At 39.7% G+C, this 11711-nt stretch overlaps 2 protein-coding genes across 3 annotated transcripts; one reads left to right on the plus strand and one right to left on the minus strand.

The window, feature by feature from the left end:
* Nucleotides 1-75: 75 nt before the first annotated feature.
* LOC106945729 (guanine nucleotide exchange factor DBS-like) lies at nt 76-3987 on the plus strand. Of its 2 annotated transcripts, XR_001424623.1 has the most exons (6): nt 76-592; nt 774-876; nt 987-1099; nt 2192-2304; nt 2439-2542; nt 2625-3987. XR_001424623.1 is itself a non-coding variant. In XM_015029630.1 (5 exons), exons 2-5 carry the CDS (start codon nt 1088-1090, stop codon nt 2663-2665), a joined length of 270 nt encoding a protein of 89 aa, XP_014885116.1. In that variant the 5' UTR covers nt 81-592; nt 987-1087; the 3' UTR covers nt 2666-3987. The 2 variants fall into 2 exon arrangements, 1 of the variants encoding a protein (XP_014885116.1); XM_015029630.1 differs by lacking the exon at nt 774-876 and having other exon boundaries at nt 81-592.
* A 628-nt stretch (nt 3988-4615) lies between these two features.
* Nucleotides 4616-9350, minus strand: f9a (coagulation factor IXa). The gene is made up of 8 exons (XM_015029623.1): nt 9039-9350; nt 8783-8958; nt 8682-8706; nt 8466-8579; nt 7651-7785; nt 7279-7580; nt 7059-7182; nt 4616-6752 (listed from the first exon to the last, which is right to left on the minus strand). Exons 1-8 carry the CDS (start codon nt 9235-9237, stop codon nt 6163-6165), a joined length of 1665 nt encoding a protein of 554 aa, XP_014885109.1. The 5' UTR covers nt 9238-9350; the 3' UTR covers nt 4616-6162.
* Between the last annotated feature and the right edge of the window lie 2361 nt (nt 9351-11711).

Below are 11711 nucleotides of genomic sequence, written 5' to 3' on the forward strand. Positions count from 1 at the left end.
TAGTGTGAGCTGGACATTACACTAAGGAAGAGCACCGGTTATCTTATTTCAAATGCACTAAGATATTTTCACTATAAACTAGATAATAATACTTGGTAAGTTTTTTTTTTGTTTGTTTTTGCAGTGTTGAAGATCGATCGATTTATTAACCAAGTAGTTAATAAAGAAGACAATCAATTCCTTAAATTTGGATCCCTATAAATCGAGACCAGATCTCAGCTGTTGTGAACACGTGACTCCTGAGGGATCACTCTGTTAAAGTTCTGTAAATTTTGCTTCCTGCGTTGAACTGGGAGGCTTACAAATGGCTGTCTGGGCTCTGTGTAACCTGGCTGGTGCATATTTGGTTGTGGCTGTGTGAAAAACATGAGGACAGAGCTGTTATTGACAATTATCTATTATAAAGCTAACCCCTGAGGAAGACACTTATCCTGAGCATGACTGCGATGTAAAACTGTTGGTGTTTTTTTTTTATTTGCTTGTTTTCACAGCAAACAGCAGAGGGCGTCGGTGAGCTCAGAGGACACTGAGTCGGGGAGGAGCAGCCCAGAGCCCCAGTCTCACTCCCCTAAACACCAGCCGAACCGTCGGAGTGAGTGAAATGCCTCTGCTGCAACATTCATGTTTTATAATCAAGTAGATACTTAGTAACAAAATCATAGAAATCAGTTTTAGAGGAGCTGATGCCCAACATATTTGCTTTGCACCCTGCTGCAGCGCTGATTTGCCCCGCCGCCGTAAACTAATTTAGATATTTGACTTTTCATCCCCAGCAGTTCAGGTGTACTTTGACCTGAAGAACCAGGTACATCGAGGACTTTGTGGGAAAAAGCTACTGAGATTAGCTTTTGATTCTACATTCTTTTTAATGTCCCAGTAAGTTTTAATGTCAACATAGTTACTAAGTATCTACATGGTGCTGGTTATGGTGCACTGCAGAAACAATAGGCGTTTTTAAGAAGCTTTAGCAGAACGTCTGTCTCCAGGTTGGCCCGGAGCTCATCACTCGGTAGACATCTGCGAGGGTCTGGAGGAGTGGCCTGGAGATCAGGACGCCTTCCTCCCATCTGAGACGGAGGAGAAAAAAATGGTCAAAATAGTAAGGGAACAACAACAACAACAAAAAAAAAACCCCAGTAAATTCCTGCTTACATTGTCTTGCAAAGGTATTTGCTCCCCTGATGTGATAGACAAATGCAATATAGCATATACATGATGCATGGCTTTTAAAGTTTTTGTTTTTACAAACAAAATACTTAAAAGTCATGTGCATTTGAACAACTTTTTGCAGCAATGTATGGTATCACATCTGGAGATTTAGAGATTTTCCCATTCTTTGTTGCAAGACAATTTAAGTTCATTCAGGCTGTAAGTAGGATTAGGGTTTGGACTTTGGCTAGGCTACTCTAAACCATGCAGTAGTACAGGCATCTGCAACCTTTTCATCCTAAAATGCCATTTCCACTCCCTGGTCAGTCACATTAAATTTGTTTAGCACCACAAATGTCAAAAGATTTCTTTGAAAAAAAAAAATTAACTTAGGATTTTAGATAAATATCTGCTCTAGAAAATTTGCTGTCATTCTTTTAAGAAACAACATTTTATCTGTATTTCTTCTGATTTAATTGAAAGATAAACATCAGATTTAGCAAAAAGAGGACAGACCTTTTTTTCTGTGGGATGGAAATGATGCAAAAGGCACATAGATTCCATAGATTTCAACAAAGTACCAGTATACTGGTACTTTGTTGTAAAAGTACCAGTATACTGGTACTTTTAGTGTCATTCTCTGCAGAAATTTGATGTAAATATTGCAGGAAAAACTAACAATCACATTTCACCATGGAGATGTATTCAGGGAGATGTGCTTCACTTTTTCACCAAACAAAATGTTTTTGTAGGCCAAAAATGACATTTTCAACCCCAGCACCTACTTCCAGATGTTTTCTTTATTCACTACTGAAAGTTTTATCTCTATTTTTTAAACAACAGCATTTTTGTAGCCATTCTTCAATAAATGCCAGATTTATAGAGTGCATAAATAATAGTCATCCAGTCAACATCTGAACTGTGAATCTGTGCTGCACGTCCCGTTACCATGTGCCTCTTGTATGTTTTGAAACCATACATTTTTCTGCTGAGTTAGTGTTTTTTTTGTGTGTGTCACTAACTTTTTAAAAATCTGTTTTAGACCCAAGGCAAGTACAGAGCTATGGCTGACTGTCCCCAAAACGGACCAGGCAGCATCATCATCAAACGCGGAGATGTCATCCATCTACAATGTGAAGACAACAGGGGGCGCTGGTGAGCCTCACTGGAATGTTCAATAAACGAGGCTTAAAAAGCCTCTAAAAACAATGAAACTACACAAAATGCACTGTATGTTCATTCATCCTATTTCTCAAAACAATTCCCCCATTCATCATGGTGGTGGAAAGGCTTGTGAAAAATCTGAGTCGGCAGCAGGAGGGCTTCATAGCAGCTGCCAGCCTGCAGCTCATTATAGGAAGCAGCAGCCACGAGCGCTCTCCCAGACTGGGAGGTAAAGAGACTTTATCTGCTTAGTCATGGTTACCATTTTATTTTGATTTCTTCTTTACAAAACCTGCGCTTTATTCTTGCAGACCCCGGGAACCTAAAGGTGAGAAAGCTGAGCTCCCCATAGAGAACACAGGACAGAGGATGAATCTCATGCTGGATGATGAGCAGAGCAGACTGAGTCATCGCTGTCTCATAGCTGAGGCTGCCAATATCTCCTCTCCTCTTAGAGGCTGCTTCCTTCAGCACACTTCAGTTCTTTAAAAGAAGAGGCAGAGTCAAGTGAGCCGATTTCCTCCCTCGGTTTCTGTTTTCGACCTCCTGAACGGACGTTTTCTGATGATGAGGATCACTGCAGCGATCACCTCAAAGCCACAGGAGAAGTTAAAGCCCTACTGGACAATCAACGGCTGACCTGGCTCATGTTCTTCCCTCTTTTTGAGGCGCTTCCTCTGCAGCATATGCAGTCAGCATGTGAGTTTGCCACTGCAGCAGTGTCTCATTTCACAAACTGTGGACTCAGTGTTTCCCAGCAAATACTTGAGGTTGGCTCTAAGAGCTTGTCTTTCTGCTTTGTTTCAAAAGGATGAAAGCCAGGATTTAATCCTTAAACTGTTTTACAAATTGCATCCTTTTTTAAAAAACTTTTAATGAATTTCATGTTCATGTCTGTGTAAAACATTATTTTTTTCCTCATGTTGCCACTCTTCTGTACAGTTAAGAGTTTAAATGCCAAAACGTGCCATGCCTTATTGCCTTTTTATTCCTGCTCTTTTAAAGTCTTTCTATGTACTTTTTCTTGGTTCTAACTGACCTCACAAGACATCATCAGGCACTTTAAAGAGGTGGCTTTGTTATGTTTCAAGGCCATTTATCATTATTGCTGCATTTAGGCTTGTAGCTCATGACAGATATTATTCTCTCAAATTGAGAACTATGAAAGTAAAGCAAAAACAGATTAAGAATGCAGTTAAAAGTTGCTGAAGATGGATGATGCTATGGTTTAATGCCAAAGGCTGCAGCCACCGCATGACACAATGACCACCCAAAGGGAAAGCGGAGAGAGTAATGTGAGTTCATAAAGTGAAGATCTGTTTGCCGATTTGTAAAGTTAAGAGGAGGAAATAGAGTGAAATGTTGTCTGGGAGTTTGTAACTTGGAGACTTAGCAAACCTTAGCAAAATGTATCGAAGTAGAAATGCTTTCAAATATTTTAAACTTTTTTTTTGTCATAAAAGTGTGTTTTAAATGTACTTATCCCATTTGAAAACCAATGTAAAAGCTCACTGTGATTTATTTTTTTTCATTCTTTCAACATTTTTAGGTATTCCAGCCATAAACTTTTTTGATCTTTGGCCTTTAACTCCAAATCCACCTGCTCTCTACTGAATGTGCTCTTTGCTTGCTGCTTTACCTCTTTCACTGTGTTTCCGTTATGCTGTGCTTCTTTGTTTACCCCTAAATATTTGAGGGATTGGGAATGCAGGGGAGACATTACCCCCCTGTATGGACGGCAGCAGTTGGCACTTGAAGGATGATATTGTAAGACACTGATTAGCACGATAGAGACCGGAGGTAACGTGTTCCTTGGAGGGCAGCCGAGCGCAAGATGCTGTCATCTTACTGAAGATTTCCTGAGAGGTGACTGTCATTCACAGCACAGACAAGAAGGATGGAGAGAAAACGATGCTGTGCTCAATCAACAGAAGAAAAATGAATCCTCTCTCAGCATTATAGCTCAGTAACTCTTTCCTTCCCCGTCAAAAGGGATGCCTTAGAGCCAACGTGAAATTTATATGCTTTGTGTTGAACACTTAATTAAATATTGATTACAGACTTATACGATTTACCACATCAAATTGAGTGGCTGCAATAGGCTGTTGTTGAAATGGAAACGGGTCCAGAAAGTGGCAGTGACTGCTGCACACCTCACACCTCCTCAAAAGGTAATTTCTTTATTTTCTTGTTATATTGTGAAGTATCTGTTCAGTCCCTAAGGAAATCACACCTCCATATGTTCAAAGAAGCTATGCATAAGTGATGTGACAATATCAAGATGGTTTTCCTTTTTTTTTTTATCCAAAATGCTGCACAATTTGCACAGATGTCGCTACAGAAGGCAAAAAAGTTGCTTGAATCCTGCTGAGCCATGTAACATACGCTTGTTGCTGAACATTTTGTTTTTATACTGAAAATGCATGGCAGTTGGACATTTGATTTAATTTTGTTTTTTTAAAATGTCTTTGGTTCTTTTAAAAGTAATCTAATAATATTAACATATACACTGCAATAACAGTTTTTAGGGTAGCCGAATTTCATTGTTAACACAGTGAATGTAAACTAATATGTCTGTATTCTTGTTTCAGAAAAAAACATGTAAATAATAAATCTATCCTGGATGTTTTTTAAATTGTAAAGTATCTGAAGCTTTGGCCTTGAAAGGTTCAGTTGGCTGCTGGCTTCTGTTTGATGCTCTTGCTGCGTTGCTATTGTATAAAGAATATATTTAGTTATCGCAGTTTATTTATTCTAAATCTTCCTCATGTTTTTGTCCTTATAGATGTTAGAGAACTGTAGAAAAAAAAAAAACGCCTTGAGGCCACGAACTCAACTGGTTGATTGGGACAGACAGAAAAAAACAAACTTCCCTTTCTCACTGTTATGAATGTAAACTTTAATTGGAAACATGTTTATTTTTGAGTTTTTTGGCAACAAACACTTCAGATGGGTGTACGACAAGGATCTGCAACTTTTACACTCCAAAGAGCCAGTTATGGCTTCATAAAGGTAAATAAGGCTCAGTCAGGGCTGCAAATGTCATATGAGATATTTTAAATATCTAATAAAAACTATTATTAAAGAAACGACATTTTCAAATAAAGAAAAATGTTAAAAGTTTTGTAAATAGTTTCTTCTGTAGCAGATCCCTGGTGTGGAGTGAAGCGCATGACAATTACAGTTATAAAGTACGGTGGAGGATCTGTAATGCACTGGGCCTCTTTTTCATCCACATTCTGTGGGAACCGTTTAGAGTTCATGTCATTGGCATCACAAACTGCTTTAAGAAGCATCATTATTGAGTCCTTACTCCAAAACACACAACAGAAGTGATTGACCTTCTGCTGTGAGACCGTCTCAGTCCAGAATCTGCTACAAACCCTGAGATGTGACCTAAAGAGAGGACTGTAGAATATTAAAGCATAGAGGTCAAACTCCACACCTTGACGACCACCATCCTGTTCACCAATCAGGTCCTTCCAAGGTCTGCTTGTAACCCAGCCTTTGGATTCAAAACGATGCAGGACATTAGAAGTTGAGGACTCGAGTTAGACACATGATGTAAAGAGAGAGTATAAAAAAGAATCCAAAAACATTTTAGGATACGACTTAAGTGCTTTTCGTATTGCACAAAGATTTTTTTTTTGTATGGTATTAACAGCAAAGTTATGAAAATGGTTCGTCTTGTACTTTTGTCTCACTGAAAGAAATTTAGGTTGGATTCTTCCATTTTTTTTTCAGTGTCATCCTATGCTACTGTAATGCAAGATTGATTTATTTTAAGGTGATTTGCTAATTGATGTGCCAATAATGTGGCCTGTGCTGTACATCAACATCCATGCACAGTCATGAGTCTGGGTATTCCACATCCATAGCCAGCCTGCGTTTAGTTACACTCATCGCGTACTTTATCCAGCTGTAGTAAACAGAAACCCGGGTGTACACGCCGTACTTCCCTTCTTTTGCACATTCCTCCCCCCAACTCACAATCCCCGTCAGGAACCAAGTGTCTCGGTAGCTTTTTGCGTGAGGACCTCCGCTGTCGCCCTGGCAGGCATCTTTGGCCACGTCGTAGAATCCGGCGCAGAACATGACAGGAGTGATCCTTTCGTTGCTGCTTTTCTTACACTCAGTCTGATCTACGAGGGGAACCTCGACCTTCTGCAGAATGTTGGACGTGATCCCCATGAAGCGAGTGCGGCCCCAGCCGCTCACCGTAGCCGGGGAGGGTTGCTTCACCAAGTCCTCGATGAAAGCCATGGGCCCGATGCAGATCGGCCGGACTGTTGCTGAGAAGCTGATGGGCTCTTTGAGGTAGAGCAAGGCAATGTCGTGGTTGTATATGTTTAAGGTTGCGTTGTAGCGTGGGTGTGGTTGTTCCTCCAACACCTCGTAGTCTTTCTCTCGGCCCTCCGTGATTTCAGTGTTATGTTCCCCTGTTGGCAGAGAGATTTGATATGAATTAAGCTCCATACAAATTAACCACCGTTTGTGGTCATTCTATAGGAAGCACATTTGACAGCAATAAATAGAAGAAATTAATTTGTTCCGCCCAATTTCTGCCCACCTGGAAAAAAAAGCCACTAAATAAATGATTTTGTTGCAAAGAGTCTCACACCAGAAAATCCCATTTAAAATTGAATAAATGTATTTATCAGGGAAGGAAAGGAAATGGAAACGGCTGTGTGGTTGCAGATATTTAGCTTTAAGTAGCCGCTCAGTGTGTCGTCTGTGATTCTTACCCACTCTGACCGAGAAGGAGCCGGCCGCCTCCCTCAGACAATGAGCAGCAGTGATGACCCAGCGCTCCGAGAGGATGGAGCCCCCACAGAATAACCGACCACTGGGTTTCGCTATCAGTCCGACCTGGAAAAATAAAACTGATGAACAGACTGGGGGGCAGAAACAGAATGCTGTGCAGGATGCCACAATGTTCCTGATATCTGTGCGTCTAAACAGTACCTGCCAGGGAATCTCTCCTGGAGCGACTGACCTCCCACCAACTATACGTTTGAAAGGTGTTTGTGACTCCGCAGAGGTGTTTTCAGAGTGATTGGATTCCCCTGAAAGCACATCACTAAGAGACTGATTCTGACCAAAGTCATCATAGTCATACGAATCCAGATCTGGCTCTGCTGCTGCTGCTGTGGGCGTCGTGTTGGTAGGAGACGTGGCGTTCAGATGGTCTGGAAGCCCGGGGTTGTAGAAAGACCTGACGACTGGCTTCGCAATGGTTAGTCCAGTTTTCCCACAGGGGAATTCAACTGGTAAAAAAAGGAAAAGAGGTTTTAATAAGAACCAATTCTACTTTTTCTTGATATTTTAAATCCAAACCTGTTGCTTCACAGCTGACCCCATCCGACATCAACTCGTATCCTGTCGCGCAGAAGCATTTTGCCCCAAATGTTCCTATCGTGCCACAGAAATGCTTGCAGTCTCCATTGTTTACGTCGCATCTTTTTTGTAAGACTGTGTAGACAAGGGAAAAAAAAAAAAAACAGAACCGGGATCAAGCTTCTCCTTTGACACGACTTCAAAGACCTTTTTTTTTGTAAACTCCCAACAATAAATACTTTGTAAAAGAACAATTTTAGGAATTTAAAAGATAGCTTTGTTTTTAATCAGATTTTATAATGAAGTTACCTTTCATTTAGCAACACCGACCAGCTTGATCCTGCCACCAGCATGTTTCATCATGGACTAATGTGAACTACTTATAAAATGTGGCATTTATCGTATTATTTAGGCCACATTGGGTCTCATCTGCGTTTATTACACGACTTGTGACGAACCACGCGTTGTATGTCGGCCTCACACAGTTTGTTTTTGCAATTTAAAAAAAATATTATTTTGCTACCTTTATGCTGCGAAAGAAACGAAACATTTTCAGTTTGACCGCAGCTCACAGATCATTCAGTCGTTGTTTTCAGAACATTGAGAAAGACAAACAATCCAATACTTTCACCTAAAACCAGGATGATGCTCAATCTGAGTCACTGATTCAATTTAGAAACAAGATAATTTTTTTGGACACTGATGCCAAGCTGTAAACAAATTTGGGTTGTATGCCAGAGAAAAATCTAATTTTCTTAGGTAAAAAAACAAAAAACAAACAAAACTTGAGTCCAGCTAAAGAAAAATGCACTGACCAATCTCACAGTTGGTGCCAGTGAAGCCAGACACACATGTGCAGATGTAGTAGCCCATATGGTCTTTGCATGACCCCTGGTTCAGACATGGGCTGGACTCACACTGATTGCCATCTGAAGAAAGTCAAACACAGGATTTTAACTCTTCGTCATCCATGTTGTCCTTAAATAAGCACTTTCTTCTACCTAAAATATCCGACTGAAAAGATCCCTTACCTGCATATCTTGACCAAAATGCCATCTAAAACACAGAGTAAGTCATGACCATGGCCACAAACTATGAGAATTTGTTCCAAATACAATGGATAAATACTCACAGTCTTTTCATCGTTCTCAAATATCTCCCTGGCTTCTTCCAGGTTACATTTCTCTTCCATACATTCTCTTTCTAAGTTTCCCTGCAGGAACTCCTCGAAAATCCCAGTGTTCCCCCGTTTGTGTCTCCTGAGGAAGCTGTCAGCTGTCTTCTCAGAGAGGAGCACAGTGTTTGGGGCTAGATATAAAACACAATACACAGACTGAGTCTTCTTATCACCACTTTAAAAAAACTATATATAGAAAGCTTTTTAATACCTGCGGAGCCAAGGTGAAAGTCCAAAAGCAGCAAAGACAGAAAAGCTCGTGCCATCCTAACTTTTAGCGTAAATCCAACAGAAACACTTTGGGCCATAGCTCCAAAGTACAACTCTGTGTTTGCACACTTGCCCTCACAATTTGATGGCTGCTTGTTCAGAGAAAAAGAAAAACAATCTGCCTTTTCGTTGACATCCATGTCAACGAAAAATGACAGTTTTCCCCACTTTGTATCAAGTGTGTTTGCTGACAAATAATGACAATGAAACAATGTGGAGCTACAAGTCAGTCAGGGCAGGGAGAGTGATTACTGGTACAGAAACTGAATAGGTTGCAGGGATCTTGTGAAACTCTGTCATGATTTCTCTTTGCTTATGGAGGCAGATTAACCCTTTGTTTCCTTCATTTTTTCTTTATGGTTTATCCTGAACTGCTGGACCACAAAGTAAAATGCCTCAATATCGTTTAGAGAAAAAAGATCTGCATAAATAATGAAAAATAACGGATAAATATAGCACGGTTTTACAAATTGCTCTACATATTTGTCACTAATATATGATTTGGATGGGGTGTGACATATCTGAAAGAAGCCACCCCACTTCTTCGCGTTTTCTTCATGCTCACAAGTTTTAAGAAACGAATATAATGGGCATGAAAAAGCTTGTTGGCAATAATAATTAAGTGTTTTTATTATTATTTGCATTAGTTTTTGTACTGCGTATATTACTGTGGTGACATATTTGAATAGTGGTGACCATTATGGAAGAAAAAACAGTTTTGTATTAAATTAATATAACTTAATTGAGGTTCAGGCATGAACTGAGTAGGACTTTATTTAAAAATATATATGTTTTTTCAATGTTGTTTTTTCATTGAATGTTTATATTCTCACAAGGAAATGTGAATGAAATGTAAATGCTGCCATCTCTTTAGAAAAACCTAAAATTTAAACATCTCTGGCGCCGTAAAGCCAAGCCGGGGAGGAATTTAAAAAATGTACTTTGAAGGATTTACCACAAGGTGGCGCCTCATCACTTGTCAGATGAGGTTCACTGCAGAAACATTAAGTCTCACTCCTTTTTGGATAACTGAACTAAATCAGTGAAGTTCAGGATATACTGTTGTCTTTCATGCTTTCAGTTTATGGTTCACATAATTTAACTAAATTCAGCCAAACTGACACGCAGACAATCAGGTCTGTAACTTGCTCTCATCGTTCACATTGAGCAAACGTGCGAAAGTGGAGAGGAACCTTTTTGTTTTAATAGAAGGAAAACTCAGCAGAACCTGGTTCGGGATGAGTGACCATCAGATGGCAACAAGACGATTTGACAGAAAAACCTCCACAGAAACATCAGTTCAATGATGAACAATGCAAGTCCAAAAAGTTAATGACGACAGTAGTTCTTACAGCTGTGTAAAATGCATGAATGGAAACTGACAGGCCGCAAAAGTCGTCATCTGTTTATTGTGCGGACATTTTTATTAAAATACTTTGTAAATTAAAATATTTTTTAATGTAAATGTGAAAACTTAGTTAAAAATGTAATTTGATTGTTGGGACAAATTCAACTCCACTTGGTCAAATCCCTGCTCTCAGGCTGGTTGTAAATGTCTTTCTTTCACAACAACTGGACACATTCAGATCACTGCATGTCTGAGTTTCAAATCTTTCTGTTCACCTTCAGAGCTTTAAATGGACCTTCCCCTAAATATACCCCAGACCTGTTGACCTGGCGTTACATACCCATCCCTGCTGCTGTTATTCCAAGGTCATTTTTTGAAGGCAGATGGGATATTTCCTGTCATTACCCAACACATTTCATGGAACTGACGTTCCTGAGATCAAAAGTGTTTATCCTCCACTATTCTTAATTTATTTGCCCATTTTAGAGAACAGCATGTAAGGCATTAACAATAAGATATAATGTTATATTATTTAAAGCAATCATCACAAACTGAACATCATGTGAACTTACCCCAAACTGTCTAATGTTTTCTTCTTTCTACCTGTTGTCCTCACAGCCTCTACCAATCATTCAATATGGCCAGTCAATACTCGAGACAATGATGCATTCAGGGACCTTGGATGCTGATTCAGCATGCCAGCTAAAGATTTAGCTGTGGTATCATTTTCTAGTCTAGTGTATAAGATGAAACCCATCACTGACTGTGAAATCCCCCAACAGGGAGTCCAAAGTCCTCTCAAGTGTCAACAACTATCGACTGCGGGCATTTTTATTTCCCTCAATCGTTTAGAGGCTAAATAATTCATGCTTGAGTAATTAACGCTGTCTTCTTGATGCTAGAGCTTCTCAATCTCCACACAAGACAAGCATCAGGGATCAGTAGTAGTAAATATGTTTGTTTATGACATGATTTCCAAACTTTCAGAGCTTTAAATAAACAGACTTTCGCCGCAGCTGATGTCTCCTGTTCAGCCTCAGTCAAAACAAACCCTGCGCTGCCTTCCCTGAGTCATATTTCTAAATGTAAATCTGTTGCTGAGCCTCATTGGAGAGCATGTGGGCTTCATAATGTCATACTTTCCGCGCAGTCTAAGCCCAGTTTAACAGCAGTGAGGACAACGACCTCTAAATGACTGGGCTTTCTGTCTTGAGAGCAGAAAAAAATAAATAAATAAATTCTCAGTAATTTGATGATAAATCATGA

This window comes from Poecilia latipinna, unplaced genomic scaffold (assembly GCF_001443285.1).
Source record: "Poecilia latipinna isolate Pla-1442-1.1 unplaced genomic scaffold, P_latipinna-1.0 Scaffold159, whole genome shotgun sequence".
NCBI lineage: Eukaryota > Metazoa > Chordata > Actinopteri > Cyprinodontiformes > Poeciliidae > Poecilia > Poecilia latipinna.